The following is a 22,950-nucleotide window of genomic DNA, read 5'->3' as shown; positions in this document are numbered from 1 at the left end:
TTCAGCCCCACTGGTCAGAGAACCCCCAGAACCCCAGCTCTGGGCAGATGGATGCACGCTGTCATGCTTGGCTTTTACATGGATTTTGGATTAGGCCCTCATGCATACACAGCGAACACTTTACCCTCCTAACCATTTTTCCAGCTCAGACACAGTATGCTGATTTGAATCCTGTGACCTTGGGCTAGGAGTATTCTTATTCTGATCTCAGTATTGACTGGAGACCTAACAGGTGCCACCCATAGAAGGCCTTAGCCCAGATTACAAGCAAAAAATGACTCAATTATCTTAAAAGCCAAATTAAACTAGGAAACAACCCAGATGTGCTTGAGTTGATCCAGCAACAATGTGTGACCCTGAGGGAGCAGCCAGCCAGGGGTCGGATTTCAGGTCACTTGACTCACTGTGCTGAATGAGGGTTACTCACGCCCTCTGGTGGCTGTGGGGTGAATTCTGGTTAGGAGTCGAACACCTTTGTGAGAGCTAGGTGTGACCCAGGTATGAGGTGGAAAAGTGAGAACGCCATCAGTGAAAGGCTCGTGGACTTCAGGACAAGGAATCAGTTTGTAGATGGACGCAATAAGGAAGTCCTACACTAAGCCAGAATTGAGAATAAAGGGTTCTTTATTTAGAGGCAGACTCACAGATCAACAGTCCTGTGCATGAGTGGGGAACAGGAACCAAACCCAGGAGAGAGAGAGAGAGAGAGAGAGAGAGAGAGAGAGAGAGAGAGAGAGAGAGAGACTGAACAGTTTTATGTGCCTGCATTTATCGTACAAGAGAACATGCCCAAGTGGGCTGGTATCTTAAAGGCTATTGGCTGGAGGAGTTACCACAGCACCTTCCCCTTTTGTCTAAATTAGAGAGTTTCCAATTTAATACAAAACTATTTACAAAAAGAACAAATATCAAGTAGAAAAATTAGAATTACAACCAGCATAAACAATATTAAGCAAGAAAAGTATGCAAATTGTTTCAGTAATTATCGTATCAAGTCTAAGTCTTGTATTAGAAAAGTCTTGGCTAAATCATCAGAGGAAAGTAAGTATGACTATCTAATCTTCAATTCCATAAAAGGCCTGAGAAAGGAGAAAATATTACTTGAGTAAATAGGAAGTGCAATCAAGCAACTTCCAAAATGTGCGATAAATGACAGAGACAACTGGCTACCTGGGCAATCACCCAAAGTCTCGTTTTCAACGTTGGAGCTGCCAACTAAGGTCTAGTGTTGACCTTAAATTTGTATCAATAAACCAAGATCCATATAAATGCAAAGTATCCATCTCTATAGCAGATTTACCTTTATATGTAAACAAACATTTATAAACAATATTTGGGAATTTAAGTGTTATTCTCTCCAAACTGCTTCTTGCTTTTTGTTGGGCAAAGTAATTTTTGGGGGGTGTTCACGGCAACCTTTCAAGGGTCTTGGTTCATCAAATCACATTAGTCTGGAAGGATTTCGCAGGTTCTCATCTTCTGTGGAAACAAAAGAACCTCTTTTCCAAAGCAACATATCCTTAGATCCAAATTTTGAAGTCAAGATATCTGTATGTTGATTTATCTTACCAGCCCTCAGAATCAAATACCTCTCTGCCGTCAAAAAATTGAAAGAAAATACAATAATATACATAATCCAGACTCTCTGTGCACATCCATCTTTACAAGGTTAATTTTTCTTTGCTCCTACCACCCCTTTCTGTTTAACTATATCCTTTATAGTTCAATTTGATCTTTGTATAACTGCCTGACCTGTAGAATTGTTTGATATACCTATAATATGCTCTAAAGTATAATAATCAAAAACCTGTTTTATTTTCTTAGATACATATGCTCGACCATTGTTTGTCTTTATTTGTGCAGATATACTCATGATGGCCATAACATCTAATAAATGCATGATTACTGAATCAGCCTTTTCTGAGCTCAAAGCAGTTGCCCATTGAAAATCTGAATAAGTGTCAATAGTGTGGTGTACATATTTTAATCTTCCAAAGTTGGCAAAGTGGAACACATCCATCTGCCAGATTTTATTTCTATGAGTACCCTTTGGGTTATTCACTGCAGGTAGTGATGTTTGGTTATAGAAAATGCAAGTAGAACATCTCCTTATAATCTCCTTAGCTTGTTGCCATGTGTTAGGAAGCCCTTTCTTTAAACCTTTGATACTGACATGATTTTTTAATGAAATTCTGAGGCATTCAGCATATTTCCAATCAATAATCTATCAATTTCTACATTACCTTGTGCTAGAGGACCTGGCAGACCTGTATGGGATCAGATGTGTGTTATATATATGGGACAAAGCCTATTCCTGATTATATCTTGAGCTTGAATGAATAATGAAGACAATTCTGTATCATCTGGTATAAATTCAGTGGTTTCAATAAGCAAAATGACTGCTTTTGTATATTGCAAATCATTAACTATGTTAAGAGGCTCTTTAAAATCCCTTAGTAGCATGAGAAAAGCATATAATTCTGCCTTCTAAACAGAACTATAAGGATTTTGTTCCACTTTAGTTAAATCTTCTGATCTGTAACCTGTTTTTTCCTGATTTATTTGAATCAATATAAAATGTACGAAGTCCTGCTGTTGGTGTGTCATGTATAATGCAGGGAAGAATCCAAGTAGTTCTCTTTATAAGGATAATTCTATCACTTTTGGGATAATTGCTATTAATCTCTCCTAAGAAATTAGCACAATCTCTTTGCCAGGGTGCATTGTCTTCCCATAATTTTTTAATTTCATTAGTAGTAAAAGGCATTATAACCCCTGCTGAGTCTATTCCTACTAGTTGATGAAGTCTCAATTTTCATTTTATAATTAATTCAGAGACTTTTCCACATAAAAATTTTAATTTTTAAAGAGTTTATGTGGTAAAAAGATTCACTCTAATATAATATCATCCCTCTGCATTAAAATTCCTATAGGGAAAATTCTGGAAGGCAATATGACTAAAATAAAATTAAGATTTGGATCCACCCAATCCACTTGTGTCTCCTGTAATTTCTCTTCAACCAAAGTTAATTCTTTCTCAGCTTCAGCTGTTCATTTCCTGGGACTGTTTAAGTCTTTGTCACCATCAAAGGTTTAGTTTAAATGAATTATTAAATCATTTGTTGTGTTCACAGTGGGTCATAGATTAGAAATGTCTCCTAACAATCTTTGAAAGTCATTAAGACCTCGCACATGAAAAAACAGGCTTAGGGGCAGAGTGGAATGGGGTAAGGAAAGCCAGCAGCAGGAAACACACCCCACTGGGATGGCCAGAAAAGCTTAGGGAATTGGAGGGGGCCTAGACTGTCCCAGAGAGTGGCACTTCAGGCTGTCTGGCTGTGTGGCCACTTACTCACCTCTCCAGATCCCCTCAGCACAGGAGCAGGGTCTCTTCCAGGGTTTTAAGGACCTTGCAGACAAAAAGGCAGGCTTGGGGGCAGGGTGGGATGGTAGAAAGAAGTCCCAGTGGCAGGAATACTCCCTGCTGGCTCTTTGAACCCCTCAGTCCTGAAGCAGGCTGTGTTGGGGGGGGGGGTCCAAGAACCTCACAGATGAAAAGGCAGGCTTGGGGGCAGGGTGGAATGGGGTAAAGAAAGCCAGCAGCAGGGAACACACCCTACTGGATGGCCATAAAAGCTTAGGTATGTATTCATTCATTAGTGGATTCTAGCCATAAACAAAGGACATTGAGCCTATAGTTCGTGATCCTCGAGAAGCTAAGTAATAAGGTGAAACCAAATAAAAACATATATAGATCCTCCTGGAAACTGGAAGCAGACAAGATCACCAGGCAAAAGTTGGGAGCATGGGAGTGGGGTTGGGGTGCAGGGCAAAGGAAGAGAGGGAGAAAGGGAGGAGAAGGGGAGGATTGGGGAGAGCTTGGGGGAGTGGGATGGTTGAGATGGAAGGATGGATATGGGAGCAGGGAAGGAGATATCTTAATTGAGGGAGCCATTTTGGCATTGACAAGAGGCTTGGCTCTGGAGGGATTCCCAGGAGTTCATGGGGATGACCCCAGCTAGGACCCTGGGAAGTGGAGGGAAGGGTGCCTGAACCGGCCTTGCCCCATAGTCAGACTGATGACTATCTTGAATATCACCATAGAACCTTTGTCTGGCGACAGATGGAGACAGAGACAGAAACCCACATCGGAGCACTGGACTGAGCTCCCAAGATTCAGTTGAAGAGCAGAAGGAGGGAGAATATGAGCAAGGAAGTCAGGACCAAGAGGGGTTGGTCCACCCACTGAGACAGTGTGCCTGAGCTAATGGGGGCTCACCATATCCAGCTGGACTGGGACTGAACAAGGATGGGGTCAAACTGGACCCTCTGAATGTGACTGACAATTGGGGCAGACTGAGAACCCAATGATAATGACACTGGGTTTTTGTCTCTACTGCATGTACTGGCTTTTTGGGATCCTATTCTATTTTGATGCATACTTTTCTAAGCCTGGATGTAGGGTGGAAGGCCTTGAACTTCTCACAGGGTACCTTGCCCTCTCTTGGGTCTGAAGGGGGAGGAGAGAGAATGTGGGGGGGAGCAGGAGGGAAGTTGGAGGAGGGGAGGAAATGGAAATTTTGATTGGTATTATTTATAAGGTAATAAAAAAAGATAAAAAAAGAAAAAAGTCATTAAGTGTTTCCAGTCAGTCTCTCCTAATTTGAGATTTTTGTCTTCTAATTTTCTGTAAACCTATTTTACAACCCAGGTAATTAATATACTCTCCTCTTGTATTTTTTCAGGAGTAATTTATAATTCCCATCTAGGTAAATCTTTCTTACTTCTTCAAACATGCTTTCTAAGGTATCTCCTTTTGAATCAGATAACTAAATGTCATCCATAGAATGGTAAATTGTAGATTCAGGAAATTTTTTATGTATTATTTCTAATGGCTGACTTACAAAATATTGGCACAAGGTGGGGCTATTGAGCACTCCCTTTGGGAGAAAGATCCACTGGTATCTCTTAGTAGAAAGAGAATTATTATATGTAGGCACTGTGAAGGCAATTTTTCTCTAACCTTTTTTATAAGGGTATTGGTGAGGGAGGTCCTTCTGTCTATGTGCTGCTTTTATTGGTTAATGAATAAAGAACTGCTTTGAGCCTATAGCACAGAAGAAGAGAACTATACAGAAAAAGTTAGGCTCTATGCTGGGAGAAAGAAGGGCGGAGTCAGATAGACACCATGGAGCGGCTGAAGATAGACAAGCTGAAACTTTAACCAGTAAGCCACTGTCATGTGGTGATACACAGATTAATGGATATGGGTTAAATTAATATCTAAGAGTTAGCCAATAAGAAGCTAGAGATAGTGGGTCAAGCAGTGATTTACATTATACAGTTTCTGTGTGATTATTTCGGGTCTAAGCTAGCCGGGCAGCCAGGAACCAACAAGCACCCCCACCCCACTACAGGCTATAGTGAAGAAACAATCTTTTATATCAATAGCTATAAGCGTTCACCCTTTAGGTAATAAGTGCTGTAGGAGCATATTGAGATATAGCACTTGAGATACCAACCTACTTGGGCATGGTCTCTTATACAGTTAATGCAACTGTAAAGCGTGCACTCTCTCTCTTGCTTCCAGCACCTAGACTCTGTTCCTGTTTGCACGGAGGACTGTTATCTAGGACAGCGATCTGTAAGTTTCCCTTAAATAAATAACCCTTTATTATTCCTAATTCTGAAATGGTGTGGGATTACTTCCATCTTCCAAGGCCTTCCAGAGTGTGGAGAACCCACAGGTTGAATTACATTGTTGACAGTTCTTAGATCTGTCTCCATTCTCCAGATTTTTTTTTTCCGAGACAGGGTTTCTCTGTAGCTTTAGAGCCTGTCCTGGATTTCTTTTTAACAACAAATACAGGAGAATTCCAATGGCTGGTTGATTCTTCAATATGCTGATTATCTAGTTGCTCCTGTACCAGCTGTCCTAAAGCCTGCAGTTTCTCTTCTATTAAAGGCCATTATTTAACCCATATTGGTTCCTCAGTTAGCCATTTTAAAGGCAGGGCTGTTGATACATCTGAAGGTTTGCTAGTTGTTTTGTGTTTTTATATAGTCTGAATGCCTGGTGACTGTTTTTTATAGTACCTTATAATATCCTTTCCAGAAACATAAGTTTCTGGGACTGCAGGAAAGAGGAAAGTTAGATCTATAGCAGGCACCCTGGTGGGTCCCAAGCTTGTCTCCTCTATTCAGGTCTCTTCTACACAGCTCTGTGCCCTGCAGCATGGGGCTACTCCCGCTTTCTCCCAGACCCAAGGTCCATGAGCTGAACTTGTTTTTCTATGCCCTCCCAAAGAGCACCCATGCCCTGCTGGATGTCCGGCTGGACAGTGTCCATGTCCTGTACAAGATGGACATTTTCCCCATCATCATTCATGTTTCTATTATTCTATGTTTTTACCATGAGGTTCGTGGCTTGTTACTTTACATTCCCAGGCAGCTACTGGTGTCTCCCAGACTCTGCCTTCTTTTTTCCTTTATCTTTGTTTGTATTTCCCACCTGGCTCTATTCTGTTTGACGATTGACCAAATCAGTTTCTTTATTAACCAATGGTAATAATAATTAACCACAGCATACAGAAGGACATCCCACATCAGAGTCCTCTCTGCAAACTCTGGCCTGGACCCCAGCAGTGCTCTGTACTGGAAAGTCCAATTGTGCACTTTTCTGGCTACCTTGCTGTCCCAATGCTGACTGCCTGTGCTTTTCAGGAAGGGCCTGCAGCGGCTTGGCACCTCGGAGGAGCAGTTCCTCGAGGCGGCCCGGCAGGAGAAGGGGGAACTGGACAGAGTGCCCTGTCTGTACAGCAGCCTGGCCTCTGACAGCTAGAGTGACCCGGACAGTCTGCTCGGCTGTGTGCGCCTGGCCATTGCAGATGAGCAGAAGAGAGTAGTGTGGACAGAGCAGAGCCCCCGCTGAAGCCCAGACCTGGCTTGGGACTGTGGTGGCCTCCATGTGTCTGTCGGTGCTGTCAGCAAACAACCCCTCTTCCTTCTCTGGTGGGGGTCTGACCTCACGAGATCACAGCTGTCAGAGGATAAATGATGCAGCCACCATCACACAGCACAGCCTGGGCTGATGGAGGACTAGAGAACATTCTGCCATGTGGGGTGCTTCCCGAGACCTGCCCAGGGCCAATGCCCCAACCTCCTGTGATAATGGGGACAGCTTTGTGGGCACTGTCCCCTCCTTTTACATTTCCGACGTCAAAGGACCTGCAAGCTCACTGGAGCAGTCATCCTGCCCAGGGCAGGGCACAGACTCCGGAGCACTGAGGGCATGGCTGGCCCGTCAGAACTGCTAACAGACACTCGCTGCCACAGACCCTGCAAACGAAGTTGCCATGGCAGACAGACCTGAGTGGCTCTTTGACTCAAGGCCTCCTGCCCAGCCCCAAACACCAGGTTGCTTTGGTAGATGTCCTGGACAGAGCCAGTGGACTCTTCCTGAGCAAATAACTAATTCTCAAACTGTCATCACCCTCTGATCCTTCTTGGAGTGCATTATGACTAGCTTGGGTGAAGCTGCCACCTAACCATAAATGAGTCATTTTGACAGGATATTTGAGTCTCAGTGTCTAAGATCTAATGTGCTACTACAAAGTTCTGTGAACTATTGTACTATTGTACAAAGCTTTCCCAATGCCAGGGCACAGGGCTCTCCCCACCTCCCAGGATGGAGTCGGTAGGGGCAATGGAGGCAGACCTGATAGAGGGGTGGTGGGGGCAGACCCTGTCCTTCTAGGTTGGCAGGCTGTGCTCCTGACCCTTGGCAAGTGCAGGAAGGGAAAGCCTAGGGCCAGAAGCTTGGTGTCACTCAGAGAGAGAGAATGAAGGGCAAGAGAGGGAGCACTGTCACACCCTGTCCCCAGCCACCCTCAGAAAGGACAAGCTGAGCCCAGAAAGACCACAGGATCAAGCTCATCACCTCTGAGAACCAGTGAGGTTTCTGACCAAGTGTGTACTGACGAGGGTAGAATGAAGGCAACGGCAAGCCCAGGGCCTCCTGAGGCTTCCTCTACACCAGTAATCAGTGTGCTCTACCTGCTGACCATGGGCACACAGAAGCCCTGTGCTCCTCTTAGAATGAAGGACTTGAAAACATCCCTGGGTTCTAGAAACCAGAAGGCTTCGAAACCCCAGACCTTACCCCTTTATCTGCAGGTAAAACTTGGGATTCTGCCCACCCAAATTTGCCCTAGAACTCCTGGGTCAGTCCACACAGACGTGAGGACAGCAGTGTCCTGATGTGGTGACAACATGGGAGTGCATGCCTGAGTTCCTCTCCAGGAGGCAGGAGTGGCATCCCACATTATAGGGGCCCCTCCTCAGAAGGGTGTGTAGAGGTGGGCTGTTGGCACTGACTCCACTGGTCCCTCCCTTTGTGTCTGAGCAGAGCCAGGCTGGCAGCTGCCCCAGGAACTGTCAGAGTTCATTGTGAAGAGGTCGGCACTGCGGAGTGAGCTTTTCCTCCAGGATCCCGTCAGGGGCGCACACCCAGGGGTCATGTGTCTCCCACTGCCACTTAATCAACTGGGCTTTCAGCATCTCCAGCACTTGCGAGAAGTCTGGGTCAGCAGCCAGGTTCTTTGTCTCTCTAGGGTCCCGGCTGACATCGTAGAGTTCCCAGCGTTCCCGGTAGTAGTAATGGTGTAGATCCTTGTACCAGCCCGTGGGCTGGCCAGCTGTGGTTCGGTTCAAGAGGTCCTGGAAGGTCGGCGAGACATAGAAATCTTGGTCGATGGGAAATGGCATCTTGAAGCTGAGGTTGTGAATGAGGCGGAAGTTCTGGTGGTGTACCGAGCGCATGGGGTAGGACATGGTGACCTCGTGGTGGCTCTGGCTGCCGAAGACGGTGGCCCAAAGGGGCTCTGCCTCCAGCGCTGGCAGGAGGGATCGGCCTGTGAGCTGGATCGTCTTTGAGCCAAAGATGGCATAGCTGGGATATGGAATGGAGAACCAGTCCAGGATGGTGGGGGTGAGGTCTGCAAAGAAATATCCCTTAGCGGGGTCCCTGAGGGACACAGAGCCCTTCGGAAGGGATGAACCTGAGCCTCTCTGGAAATCCCACGGACACCCTGTGTGATCAGATCACCAGCTGGGAGGAACAACACTGGACTGCACCTCTCGTCATTGGTCACCTCTGGCCAATTAATGGAGCCATTAATGGTGTAACCAGAGGCCCTGGCTTGCTGAGGTCTAGCGCCCTTCCTATGGAGCAGAACCCTGGGTAAAGAGGGCTCAACTACTAACTCTGGGTGGGTCACAGGGTTCCCTCTCTCATGGTTTGGGGCCACTTGGAGAGGTTGGTGTGAGCTGGAGCAAGTCTATCTCATAACTCCTGAGAAGAACACAGGCTCTTCCAAGCAACGGTCTGGGCACCGAAAGCTGCCAGGGGCGGCTTATCTCAGTCCCTCTATCTCCCACACATGCATGTGTGTTTGCTCATTCATGGCACAGGTTAGATAACCCTGAGAACCAATCCCTCAGAGCTGAGTCATGAGAGACTGTAGATCCCGAGAAAAAGGGAGATATCACGCTGGTTCTCCAGTGGGTAACCCACCACCCACTAGTACCACCTGGGACCCCACCAGACACTCGGGGGTCATGGCATGACAGGAACAGGCCTCCCAGGTGACTTCTTCTCAAGAAATAGAGGAGGCTGTCTCATCCCTGCCCAGCTGGAGGAGCACTACCTAGGTCAGGGGAGCACTCCAGCATCTGACCCATTCCAGTCCCACTGGAGCCTGGCTTCACCTATCCCCTCCCATGAGACAGACAGGCAGACAGACAGACAGACAGACAGACAGCCATACCTAGGAGGCTCACATAGGCCTCGCTGACCTGGCCCCAACGTTGTGGGTGCTCTGGGGATGATAGCAACAGAGGTTCGGCTGTACCAGGCCGGTAAAGGTTGGTCCTGCCACTGGGGAATGGGATCCCATTGTCGGATGTGAAGATGATGAGGGTGTCATTCAGCACACCGGCACTTTGCAGCTCCCGCAGCACCAGCCCCACCCCTGAGGAGGGGGAGGAAGGGGAAGGCTCAGGTACATGTATGTGCTCATTCATCCCCCCTCCCCCCGGGTTCTGTTACTTTCTGGCCCTGAAACATGCTTTTGTCCTTTCCACAAGCCCGCCTCTGTCCAACACCACACAGCTCCTGAACTTGAGCAGGTCACATGACTTCCACGGACGGCTCATCTCTTAGAACGGCTATCACACTAGGCAGCTGGTACTGCCCCAAGCTGGCTTCTTGTTTTAGAATCTTGTGGCTGTCCTGTGAAGCCTGAAGACAGGACACCCAGGGCCCTTCTAACAGCGTCAGTAGGAACATTATCCCAGGACTGGTGCCTGCAGGGCTTGAATCCCCACCCTAGATGTCAGCAGAAATCTGTGACTGTGACCAGATGTAAGTTAAGGATCGCAAGAGAAACATTATCCTCAGGTCCCCAGGTAGGCGCTTCTCAGTGAAGCCAGGAGCAGTGAGTCACTTCTGTAATCCCACACTAGAAAGGCAGAGGCTGGAAAACTGGGAATTCAGAGACAGCCTGGGCTACCTAACGAGTTCCAGGCTAACCTGAGCTACAGCAATCAGAAGACAGCAACAGGGAGATGGCAAAGCAGCTGAAGAGCTTGCCACGCATGAGTTGGGATCACATCTCGGATCCCAGAAACCCACGTAATTGCCAGGTAAGTGAGAGCCTGCCGGGAATTCCATCCACGGAAGGTAGAAATGGGATCCCCAGAGCAAGCTGGCTCACAAGACCAGCCGGGTTAGCGAGCTCTAGGTTTGTTTGATTGGCAGATCCTACCTCAGTAAATAAGGTGAAAGAGAATGAGGAAAATTCCTAACATCAGCTTCAGGCCTCCACACGCACACACACATCTGTAAACCCATACACACGTGAAACACACACACACAGAAATATGGAAAATAAAGAAAAACTTGTAATTAAATGAAAAAGGATGGGGCTGGAGAGATGGCTCAGTGGTTAGGAGCACCGGCTGCCCTTCCAGAGGACCTGGGTTTGACTCCCGGCACCACACATAAGCTCACAGCCGTCTGTAACTCTATTCCAGGGATCTGATGCCCTTTATAGACCTCCGTGGGCACTGCATGCATGTGATGCAAATCACATACACACAAGTGAAATAAAAATAAGTATTGAAAAGGAAGAGGAGCTACAGTCCAAAGGGGAAAAGACACACCGCTAAGCAGGGACACACCACTAAGCAGGACACACTGCTAAGCAGGACACACCGCTAAGCAGGGACACACCGCTAAGCAGGGACACACCACTAAGCAGGACACACCGCTAAGCAGGACACACTGCTAAGCAGGGACACACCGCTAAGCAGGACACACCGCTAAGCAGGTAGCGCGAAGCTAGAGCTGGAACCTGCAGCAGCATGGCCACAAGCCACGGGAAACTGAGGCCTCAGGCCTTCAACACCAACCCGGGCTCACACTGTGTTGCTTCTGGGACCCACTTGTGTTGACCCAGCCTGGCTGGGAGTTCCAGGGTTTGTGGTAGGCGACAGCCCGGGTCACTGGAACCCACCTTGGTCCATCCGGCCGATGGTGGTGTACTGGGCAGCCAGGTCTGCGCGGGCTGCCGGTGTGTCTGGGACAAAGTAAGGCACCTGAGGCGGAAGGCAGGGGGAGGCATCTGAGGCTGGACGGGGCATGGGGATATTTTTTACTGGGTAGAAGACAGGGTACAGTGCTCTCCCCGTGACTCTGCCGTGAACGGACTGGTCAAAACCAGCTTGAATCTATGCACGCACGTGCACACACACACACACACACACACACACACACACACACACACACACACTACTTCATCTCAGGGATCCAAGGTTCTCTCTGCAGCCCACACAGAAGGACCTGGAGCCCACAGAGTCAAATCTCCTTCTACACATTGTGCCAGATCCCGGGGGCAAGGGCTGCATGCTCTAAGGAGGGTGGGGCCCTGGATTTGGGAAGGATGGGTTGGGTGTCTTGGAAGCATAGTAAGGGCCCCTCCTACCTTCACGTCCTGGGGGTCGTAGGTCTGTGGCGTCCAGTCTGGAATGAAGCCCATGCCACTCTCCCCGTTGCCAAACTTCTCACAGAAGTTTCCGTACTGGGGCTCGGAGTGCCCGCAGCGGTGGGGGTCATGGAAAGCCACATAGAGGAAGAAGGGCCTGGATGTGGGGAGGGGGTTAGTGGCGGGGGGGTCACGGCCAGGCTGCTGTCTTGACCCTAAGAAGGCCAGTTCTTAGGTAGGCACACTTCGGCTTGGTTTACTCCTACCGGCAGGTCACCCTGTCTCCTTCACTGCCTCAGTATCCCCCGCGCCCCTCTTTTGGGTATTTAGAATGCTTTTCTCAGCCCCTGCCACAGTCAGTCCACAGCTATGGATCCTGGGATGAGAGCCTACGCCCACTGTTGAGGGGTCTGGCTTCCCTCCTCAGAGGGTCCCAGGACAGAACCCTCCATACCTGTCATCCTGACTCTGCAGGAATTTCCGGACTAGCTGCTTAATTCTAGTGATGTTCCGCCCCACCTGCAGCACAGAGCTGTTCTCCTCCGTGAACGCAAAGTCAAAAGGGTACACCGTCTCCGGGCCTACATGCTTCTTCCCAATGATGCCTGAGGGAGGACCAGAGAAGATGTCTGTCCAGAGTGCAGTCTGTCCCCTTATCCTGCCCAAGCCCTGAAAGTGGTCCTAAGAGTGACTCAGAGCCCCGGACATCCCTCGCTAAGAAACTAGGAAGAGTCACAAAGTGGCCTGGCACCTGCATCCTGTCCCCAGGCCCATCCTCACCTGCGTGCCCGCTGACCTGGCAAAGCAGCAGGTCACACAGATTGAGAATGACTTCAGCTTGGGCTGGGAGGGGTCAGAGAGTGACCACTCACCCGTACGGTGCCCTGCCCACGCCTCACCTGTGCGCACTCCAGCCTGGAGGAGCAGCAGCGGTAAGCTCTGCACCTTGTCGAAGGAGTTGAAATGGTGTACATCCTGGTGCAACCCATACATGCCATTCTGGTGCTACAGACAGATGACAGATGCTGTGAGACCAGGCTCCACACCCCACAGCTCATTCCAGGAGCCTTCAGGAGGCTGGCCCGAAGGGAACTCCACCCTGTTCTTCTCCCTCCTGCGACAGGGACATCAGCAGGGAAGAAAGGACAGGCTGCAGGCTGAGTTTGATGCAAGCCTGGGCCTAGACCCTGTCTGGACCTGAGCGCGGTCCCTAAGACCCACACAGCGGGAGGAGAGAACCCACTCCCACAAGCTGTCTCTGCCCTCTGGAGATTCGCACACACAAGATAAATTTTAAAATGAAATTCAAAACTTTAGACCAGAAAAACATACTGATGCGTGGTCTCTGTATGTGCCCAACTGTCCTGGAACTCATTCTGTGGACCAGGCTGGGCATGAGTTCACAGAGATCCTCCTGCCTCTGTCTCCCGGTGTGCTAGGATTAAAGGAGTTTAAAACAGAGACCTTGGGAAAGAAGTAAGTCCTGACGTGGGCTACAAGGAGCAGGACCCTCAGGGATGCTGAGCTCAGTGTCACAGCTAGTCACAAAGGTGGACAGTGCTGAGTCCACTCGCAGGAGGGCCCTGGAGTCTTCAGATGCAGGGGCAGCGTGGACCGGGGTCTGGCAGGAATGGGCAGTCGTACGCAATGAGGATAGCTGGAGTAAATTCTAGAAACGAATGGTGGGGGTGGCTGCTGCCATGTGATTGGGTTTCATACCACTGACCACGCACCGAAAAACTGTCGAGATGGCAAATTTTATGTTTCCTGCAGTATATTACCATAACAACAAAAAGAGGAAGTGCCTTAACATCGCATGAGAGGGCATGACCTACTGCAGATCTGAGAGCATAGCTGGGGAGGAGGTGTGCAGGCTCTGGGCTAAACACTGAACCCACAAAGCCACGCTTGGCCAACCCCCACAATGATCTGTGAGTGATGTGTCACTGTGCTCTCCATGTCACAGACAAGGACACTAAGGCACAGAGAGGAATGATGTCTGCTTGTGGCCAGAGAGCGACAGAGCCACCTGAGCTGACGGGTGGTGTAGCAGAGCCCTGGTCTGCACCAGAGACCTCTGGGCTGTATCTGCTCATCCGGAAGCACAGGAAACCTGGCAGCACCTCAGGGCAACAGGACGGGGGAGGGGGTTCCCCTGGGCAGTGGCCTGGGCCCTAGAGTCACCTACCCACCCCTCCCTCACTCCATCCCCACTAGCAGCTCTCACCTGGGGCAGGCCGGTGAGAAGGCTGGCGCGGCTGGGGGAGCAGCTGCTGACAGAAGTGAAGGCATTGCGGAAGATGAGGCTGCGGCGGGCCAAGGCATCCAGGTGAGGGGTGGCGATGGCACTATTGTTGTAGGCTCCACTTTCAAAGCCTCCGTCGTCCGCTGAGGAGCACAGAGCAGAGGGCATGTTGGCTGGGGCCAGGAGAAGTAGTTTGGGGGGACCCAGGGTACTGCTGCAAAGGCTTGGCCTTGTGATACTCGGCAAGATGCTCCCAGAAAGCAGGGTACCCAAAGGAGTATGATGCTAGGCCTGATGATACAGGAGCTTGTGAGCAAGCAGAGAACACACAGGCAGGCAGGATCCCTGACTGAATGTGTTATCAGGGAGAGATGGCACCATGGCTTACATGGAACCCAATTCTCAACACTCAGGTGGGGCTTAACAGATGGGCTAGTGGGGAAAGCACGACACCCCAACAAACTCAGTGTTCATGTAGGCATGTTAGTGGGTGGTTGTAGGTGGAGACTGCTTGTTTGTTCCTGGTTGCCCAGATCCAAAATAATCACACAGAAACTGTATAATTAAAACACTGCTTGGCCATTCATTTAGGCATATTGCTAGCTAGCTCTTATATCTTAAATTAACCCATCTCTATTAATCTGTGCATCAAAACGAGATGGTGGCCTCCCAGCAAGTTTCCAACTGGTGGCCTGTGTCTGTCTCCTGCAGCGACTACCTGGCGTCTCTTTGACTCCACCTACTCTGTCCTCCTCTATCTGCTTGGAATTCCCGCCTTGCCCCATTCTGCACAGCATTAGGGCCCAAAGCAGCATCTTTATCAACAAATGGGATTCACAGCACACAGAGGGGAGTCCCACATCAGGTGGTGGCCTGGTGTAATCACTGCAGGCTACCCTGGGCTCTGCAGACACTTCACAAGGTGACAGTCAGTCAGGAGAGCCACACCCAGGACATAGCTTAGGACGCGTGTGTGCGCGCACCTCCCTCTGCCTCTCACTGAGACACAGTCCTCTTTCCCAGGGGCTGTAATCCTGCGGACTGTTTCTCCCCTCCACCCTACAGGAGGCACCTGAAGCCTAGAGATCTGACAAGCTGCACACACAGCCACCGCTGGGCAGTGGAAATGAGGACAGGTCACCTGGGTCCTATAGCTTTCCTCTGTGCTGCAGCAGAGGACATCAGGGGTACCCCAGAAGTAGCAGGTGGGAACCCCAGGGCAACATGTCACCCACCAGTCTTAGGCAGCACAATCCTTGAACAGAGGTGGATGGCCAACCTCCAGTCCAGCTACCATTCTCCATTCTGAGGACCAACTGGGCAAGAACCAATGACAACTGGGCAGGTGGGAGGACGGGTGGGAGGACAGGCGGGAGGATAGTTGGGAGGACAGGCAGGAGGACGGGTGGGAGGACAGGCGGGAGGACGGTTGGGAGGACGGGCGGGAGGACGGGTGGGAGGACAGGTGGGAGGACAGGTAGGAGGACAGGCGGGAGGATGGGTGGGAGGACAGGTGGGAGGACGGGTGGGAGGACGGATGGGAGGACCGGTAGGAGGACAGGCGGGAGACGGGTGGGAGGACAGGCGGGAGGACGAGTGGGAGGACAGGTGGGAGGACAGGCGGGAGGACCAGTAGGAGGACAGGCGGGAGGACATGTGGGAGGACGGGTGGGGGGACGGGTGGGAGGACAGGAGGATGAGGGGGAGGACAGGCGGGAGGATGGGTGGGAGAATAGTGGGAGGACGATTGGGGGACAGATGGGAGAGTGATAGGAGTCGGACAGGTGGGAGAACGGGTGGGAGGACAGATGGGAGGACAGGCAGGAGGATGAGTGGGAGGACAGGCGGGAGGACTGGTGGGAGGACAAATGGCATACAGTCGTGTTTAGTGTGCCTTCTGGTGCAGGACAGGTAAAATGCTGCATCTGCCCACAGAGGTCTCAGCACCGGCCTTGACCCTGATCTAGACTGAATTGTGTCCTTCCAAACTCATGTTGTTATTCTCTCTAACAGTTAAATGAAGACATGAAGGTGGGGTCCAACTCAGCAGGGCTGTGACATTTCTCTGTCATATTAGGAAATGAGATGCTTGTCATCTAAAAGCCAGGAAGGCCTCTGAGGAGCTGGCTCTCTGGTCCCAGTCTCTCCAGACTCTGGAATTGTTAGAAAATACATTTGTTTGTCAAAAACCTGACCTGTAGGTAGTCTCTCTCTCTCTCTCTTTCTCCCCCCCCCCCGCCCCGTGTGTGTGTGTGTGTGTGTGTGTGTGTGTTAATCTTAATTTTATGCTTTGTGAATATTTTGCCTGCAGGTATACACATGTGCCCACAGACACCAAAGCTGGAGTTACAGGCAGTTGTGAGCCGCCATGTGGGTGTTGGACACTGAACTGTGTCCTCTGGAAGAGCAGTCAGCCCTCTTAACTGCTAAGCCAGCTCTCCAGTCCTGAGTCTGTAGGGTTTGTGTTGTTATAGCTATCCAAGCTGAGATAGGACCGTATCTCCGCAAGAATCCCTACCTGGTGTAAGCGCAGCCTGTGCTGGCTTCATTAGTGTCCGTCGTCCCCACCTCCTCCCCCCCCCACCCGTGGAGATGTGACCCGTAGTGGTGCTGACACAGCACTGTTTATGTTACAATTACCAACTGACCCGCCCAGACACCACAGAGTTTATCAGAAGGAGTGGGTCTGGCCCGGAGCCAGACCTCAGAAGGATTGGGCTGTCACAAGCCAGACACTGATCACTCAAACAGGAAGTCTCGTGAATGCTGGGGGAATTTGAGATTCCTAAGAGGAGCTGAGGGAGTTTGTGTGGGCCGTGAAGGACTGTACCTTTGGGCCAGCGGTGGAGAGTAGCTGAACTGGGACATCCTGCAACTCGGGTGCCAGTCTCTCTTTTGGAACTTTCTCAGCGTTCTGTGAACCCCCTAGCTCTGCAAGACCGCTCAGCCTAAGTAGCTGTGCTCCACGGAGTTTCCCTGGCTGCTCTGACTACAGATGTGAGAGTGCTGGGCCAGACGGAGCAGGGCAGAAGCGGGAGGGCCACCCGCACGTAGTGTCACTAGGAAGAATCCCGCATCATGGATGGCAGGGGGGGGACTGCAAGGAAACTGGCGGCGCGCCGGAGTCAACACGGGCCACAAGAGGGGAGGAGCAGAGTGGCCGCTTCTGGAGGCAGCAGCAAGCGGCCGTGGACAGCCAGCCAGGGGCGGCGACACTCACCAACCATCAGCAGCACATTGCGCGAGTGCACGCTGCAGAGTCCCAGGAGCAAAAACACCAAGCAGCAGGACAGTCCCTTGGTGTGCATGGCGGCGCCCGCCCGGGTGAGCGGTTCCGGTTCGGTCCCTCCCCATGGTCACGTGCACGCTCGGCCCCGCCCACGCCCTGCCTACTCTGTCCCTGAGATTCCTGCCAACTCAGCCACAGCCACTTTGGGAGACCCCGGAGCCTCAGCGACCGGTGGGTGAGTCTGGATCCGTGGCGTGGAGGGAGGGAGTGCGCAGTCGTGTGTGCTGGGATCATCGGGAGCTGTGGACGTCCTACTCCGGGGACCCTCCCCTACCGCGTCCCACAGGAATCTCGGCCGCCTTCAGCCTTGCTCCAGGTTCTCAGTCTTGCTCCAGGTTCACAGGATGGCTTGTGTTCCCCACTGGACCCGTGCTAGCGCGGCTTGGGGGTTGGGGTGGGAAAGAGTGGACTTTGTCCAGAACAGCACTTCAAGGACTGGGGAGCTTGGACCAGTGGTGGGGAACCAGCTATGGTTCTGGGACTATATGTGTGTGTGTGTGTGCCAGGTATTTTAGCAAGTGCTGCCCGCACCTAAAATTAATTCGGGAGCTCTGGTTGGTCTTTGGAAAGCCAACTAGAATTCCCAGGGCCCCTCTCTTGGGGTATGAATGCCACAGGTGGGTGCTGGGTGACTTCCAGGATGTGAGCCTCCTGCCCCAGTTCTCTGGTGCCCTCCTCAGTGGTAGGTAGAGCCCTTCCTCTGTGGTGGGCCTCAGCGGTGGTGCACACTTGTAAATCTTGGCGCCCCGAGGGCCCCCAGGCTGCCCACCCACACTCTGGTCAGCCAAAGGAGGCCTGAGCCTGCAGGACCTGTTTCTCTCTGGGCTGGTACCATCAGGATCTCTGGAGAGGGGGTAAAATAAAGGAACGGGTACTTCAGAGCCTAAAATTTAATCTTTAGGCGTCCCATGAACAGGTTGTTTGCCAGGTTTTGTTGGTAGATGTTGCCAATGGAGATACACCCAGACTTGGTGATTGTGGGGTTCAGGGGATGAGGGGACTTCCTGAATCCTTGGTCCAGGCTCATGTGCACAGGTCGCTGGCTTCCTTTTCCAGATCATCATGGTTTGGTGAACCTAGCCACCTGACTCAGCCTCCCTCCCACAAAAGACAGACTCTCTCTTGCTGAGGTCCTTGGGAGGGGAGTTACTACAGGATATTGACACCTCCCAAACCCACTGCCTGATCACTGCTCTGTGTCACCCATGCCCAGCCCCGTTCTAGGGAATCCATCCTCTGTGAAAGGTCTGCCCCAGCCTGGACATGGCGCCAGACACCTGCTGCTGCTCTCGTGGGACCCTGAAGAGGAGGCTGCCCATTCTGGCCTGGCTGCCTGTCTACTCTCTGCAGTGGCTAAGGATGGACTTCATCGCTGGACTCTCCGTGGGACTCACGGTCATCCCCCAGGCTCTGGCCTACGCAGAAGTGACTGGCCTCCCGCCCCAGGTGACATAACTGACCCCTCTGTCATCTGTCCCCTCCCCGTCCCGACCCTTCCTTGTCCCTCAGTGTCCGTCCACAGGCAGAAACACCGACAGGGCAGTCAGACCTTCTCATGTGCCCTACCCCGGTGGCCTCTTAACTGTTGTTAATGTGTCTAATCTCTTAACTGTTAAGACCTGACATGTGACTGCCTCTCGGTACCAAGCTGGTCCTAGATTTTCCAGCACTGTGACTTAATACTTGGGGCTGGAGAGATGACTCAGCAGTTAAGAATTTTCCCGGCTCCTGCAGAGGACCTGGGTTCAGTTCCCAGCATCCATGTGGTGAAGCTCCTAAAAACCACTTGTAGCTCTAGTTGCAGGGGACCCAACGCTGACCTCAGAGGTCACCTGCACTCACATGGAGCACATCCATAATTGCAGGCAGAATCATCATGAACATAAAGTTAAAAAACAAAACTGGGTGGTGGTGGTGCACATCTTTAACCCCAGCGTGCATGAGGCAGAGGCAGGTGGATCTCTGTGAGCTCAAGGCCAGCCTGGTCTACAGAGCAAGTTCCAGGACTACATAGAGAAACCCTGCCTCAAGAACCCAAAATAAATAAATAAATAAGAATATATAGAAAAATAAACAATTCTCTGACTCACAAATATAAGCACACAGTCCTGAGCTTCGAACAGACAACACCCAGTCCCCCATCTTTGGTAGTTAACGGGAGAAGGGGGTGCATCCTCCGGGGTATACTGGGGTGCCCAAGTGCAGGGTTGACAACAGAGACATGGGTATATGGGGACCAGCCTGGACCTTCTGATGCTCACTGGTGCCTTTCCCCAACAGTATGGCCTCTACTCGGCCTTCATGGGCTGCTTCGTGTATTTGTTCCTGGGCACCTCCCGGGACGTGACTCTGGGCCCCACGGCTATCATGTCCCTCCTGGTGTCCTTCTACACGTTCCGTGAGCCCGCCTACGCCGTGCTGCTTGCCTTCCTATCTGGGTGTATCCAGCTGGCCATGGGCTTCCTGCATTTAGGTAAGACCGCTTTCCTGTTGTGGGAGGGGCTTCATGGCTGCCGTTCCTGGGGTACCAAGTCCTCCTAGGGTGCCTTTCTTTACATCGCTGTATACAGGGAGGGTCAGCCTCCAACTCTGCTGTATTCTACACAGGGGCCAGAATAGAGCCCTTGTGGAAGTGTTGGGAACCCACAGCCTAGACCTGTCCTGCCTTCAAAATGTCTGGAATATGTATGTGTGGAGGACAAAAAGGCTTTGTGCACACAGATGAACGCAGGAGAAGCCAGCAAGACCAAACGTAGCTCACCTCCTCAGTGGAGTGAGGCTCTGCCCGTGTCTTTCAGAATATCTGTTTTTACTTTTCCCAGACCCCCTTGAGTATTGCTTTTAGAGCATAAAACCCCTTTTTTTTTCTGTTTTTGGTTTTGGTATTTCAAGTCAGGGTTTCTCTGTGTATTCCTGGCTGTCCTGGAACTCACTCTGCAAACCAGGCTGGTCTTGAACCCAGAGATCCACCTGCCTCTGCCTCCTGAGTGCTGGTATTAAAGGTGTGTGCACTGCCACGCCTGACCCATAAATCCCATTCTCATGAGTGATGTCAGCCATACTTTACAACAGCCTAAGTGACTTCTATGTTATCTTAGGGCCAGGTCAATCCTGACACCCACAGGCAATGCGTTTACCTCGGTCAAGCTCCCTAGACTCTAACCCTTGGGCACTATCTCTATGCCAACAGTACCCATTCCTGTGAAGGAAGCCAGATGTATTTTGCAAAGAATCTCAGTGTAAACATGTCTTATATTATTGTGCACTTGGACTGAGTTCATTGTTACCCTAATATTTTTTCCCCAAATTGTGTTGTGTTTAAATATGGCTAAAGTAGAATGATGTTGGCCAGACTCTAGAAGCTCTGATCTAGGGCTGGTTACAGTACAACAGGCCGAGCCACGTTCATTCAAGCCTGCAGGGGAATTGCCACAGATGTGAGGCTGGAAAGATCTCTCACAGTTAAGTACATGTCCTCCTCTTGCAGAAGACCTGGGTTCAATTCCCAGTAGCCACCTGGGCAACTCAGAACCATAACTATAGTTTCAGGGCATCCTTTCCTGACCTCTCTTCACACGGGCACACACATGGTGCACATAAACTCACACACGCACACATACATTTTTAAAAAATAAATCTTCAGAAAAACGGTCTAGAGCAGCATGCTGCCCCCTCATCCGTTAGCTGTAGAGTCACCCCCAGCCCCCCTGTGCCATTTCTCCCTGCCCATGCATAGGCCTTCTCTGAAGTTGAGTGGATTAAATGTCCGGTCCTCTCTCTCTCTTGGCCACAGGGTTCCTACTGGACTTTATCTCCTGCCCTGTCATTAATGGCTTCACTTCTGCTGCCGCCATCACCATTGGCTTTGGACAGATCAAGGTAGGCCCAGCGTCCACCTGGACTCTGCCCCTGTGGCTGCTGTTGCCTGCTGGGGCCTGTAGCCGTCTGTTCCCCAGGGAACAAGAAGCACATGGTGCTCTCAGGGGTCTCCTCTTTGTAGAATGGCCTTCCTCAGGCAGGTGTTAAATGATGATCAGGTTTCACAGTGGGTAGTCTGGGGCTGGCTGCTGTATCCCTGGCTTTATTGCATCTGTGCCAGGGTGCCTGATGGACTCCCCCAGGGTGCTTCTGTCCTGTCTTCACTTGTTTGGGAGACTTTTGGTTGCCAACCAACTGACAGGCTCCCGCAGCCATCTCCCGGACCTGACCTCGGTACACAGCTTTGCTGGTGTGGTCCCTTCATTTTCCTTTACCGTTTTTTGAGTTTGCCAGACTTATATTTTTTATTATTTTTTTTTTTACTAAAACTCATGTTCCTCAGTCACCCAACGGCAGAATTTACTCTGTCCACTGCCGGCCCACGGGGATGGGACTGGGTGTTCGGTGTCAAGTGGGCAGCCAAGCGCGTGAAGAGTGAAACTGACCTCTGTCCTGTGCTGGGCAACTCGGGCCCCTCGTGGCACACCCAGAGCCACACTCCACTCTTGTGACCCTGTGTCACCACCCCACAGCTCCACAGGGCGCACTTCCCAAGGCCAGGGGCTGCTCCACCTCTCTGGTACTGGCTGAGAAATCCAGTGTGGGGATGTGGGTAAGTGGGGGGGGGGCAGACCTTTGCTTTTTCTTCATTTATTTTTTTTTCTTATTTTTTTTCCCCAATCTGACTGCTTGTAACATGAGGGGGCCCTACTTGTTTGTGTTTTCTGTCCCTCCCGGCCCCCCCAGCTATTTAGTTCCAAAGTAAAATCAAACAAGAGATCTCTATAAGTTATAAAGCTGATTGGCCCATTAGGTCAGGCTTCTTACTGGCTAACTCTTACATCCTGATTAACCCATTTTTCTGATCTATGTTAGCCATGTGACTCAGTACCTTTTTTCCGTGGGGCAGCTCACATCCTGCTGCTTTGGTGATCTGGGCAGGAGTGGGAGGAATCAACTTCCTCCTCCCCAGAATTCTCCTGCTCTCCTTGCATCATTTCCACTTCCTATATGGTTTTCCCTCCTAGACCTCTTGCCTGGCCAATCAGCGTTTATTTAAAACATGATTGGCAGAATACAGACAATTCTCCCGCAACTGCTAGGCACGAGGTCACACTTTCATGCATCTAACTCCCCACACGCCAGACCTCGAGATGAAGCCTTGTCATTGTGTCCACTTTAAAACCAGCAAACAGCTTAGCAAACTGTGGGGAAGCACGGTGAGGAGGGGTATGCACACTTGTCGTTTTGTGGCAGGTGTGGCTTTTCCTTCTGGTTGGTGGGGGTGGTGCTAGGAGTGACGACAACTTTGGCCCAGTGTCTGCAGGTGCTTAGAGGCAGCCCGGACTCCTGACCACACAGATGTAGAACTGGGGTCCCAAGGTGGCATTTTG

At 50.8% G+C, this 22,950-nt stretch overlaps 2 protein-coding genes across 2 annotated transcripts in view; one reads left to right on the top strand and one right to left on the bottom strand.

Moving 5' to 3' along the window:
- Positions 1-6,533: 6,533 nt before the first annotated feature.
- On the bottom strand, positions 6,534-17,636 carry Sgsh (N-sulfoglucosamine sulfohydrolase). The gene is made up of 8 exons (XM_085696146.2): positions 17,510-17,636; positions 14,272-14,432; positions 12,944-13,049; positions 12,499-12,649; positions 12,045-12,201; positions 11,577-11,658; positions 9,828-10,031; positions 6,534-8,996 (listed from the first exon to the last, which is right to left on the bottom strand). Exons 1-8 carry the CDS (start codon positions 17,595-17,597, stop codon positions 8,437-8,439), a joined length of 1,509 nt encoding a protein of 502 aa, XP_085552272.2. The 5' UTR covers positions 17,598-17,636; the 3' UTR covers positions 6,534-8,436.
- Positions 17,612-22,950, top strand: part of Slc26a11 (solute carrier family 26 member 11) — a 19,148-nt gene continuing 13,809 nt past the window's right edge. Inside the window, exons 1-4 of the mRNA XM_087909671.1 lie at positions 17,612-17,753; positions 18,792-19,024; positions 19,859-20,051; positions 21,372-21,457. Coding sequence (XP_087765797.1) covers positions 18,842-19,024; positions 19,859-20,051; positions 21,372-21,457 — 462 coding nt within the window. The 5' untranslated portion in view covers positions 17,612-17,753; positions 18,792-18,841. The remainder of the gene's footprint in view (positions 17,754-18,791; positions 19,025-19,858; positions 20,052-21,371; positions 21,458-22,950) is intronic.

This window comes from Myodes glareolus, chromosome 9 (assembly GCF_982192425.1).
Source record: "Myodes glareolus chromosome 9, mMyoGla1.1, whole genome shotgun sequence".
Lineage (NCBI taxonomy): Eukaryota > Metazoa > Chordata > Mammalia > Rodentia > Cricetidae > Myodes > Myodes glareolus.
Note: the sequence above shows the minus strand (reverse complement) of the source record. Positions and strands in the feature narration are given on the sequence as shown.

What these genes read in the sequence shown, in the direction of transcription:
- Sgsh (XM_085696146.2), bottom strand. Translation starts at nt 17,597, where the DNA reads ATGCACACCAAGGGACTGTCCTGCTGCTTGGTGTTTTTGCTCCTGGGA. An exon ending in CAATGTGCTGCTGATGGTTG is followed by an intron (nt 14,433 to 17,509) that starts GTGAGTGTCGCC and finishes TGTGCTCCTCAG; the next exon opens with CGGACGACGGAGGCTTTGAA. An exon ending in TTCTCACCGGCCTGCCCCAG is followed by an intron (nt 13,050 to 14,271) that starts GTGAGAGCTGCT and finishes ATCTGTCTGTAG; the next exon opens with CACCAGAATGGCATGTATGG.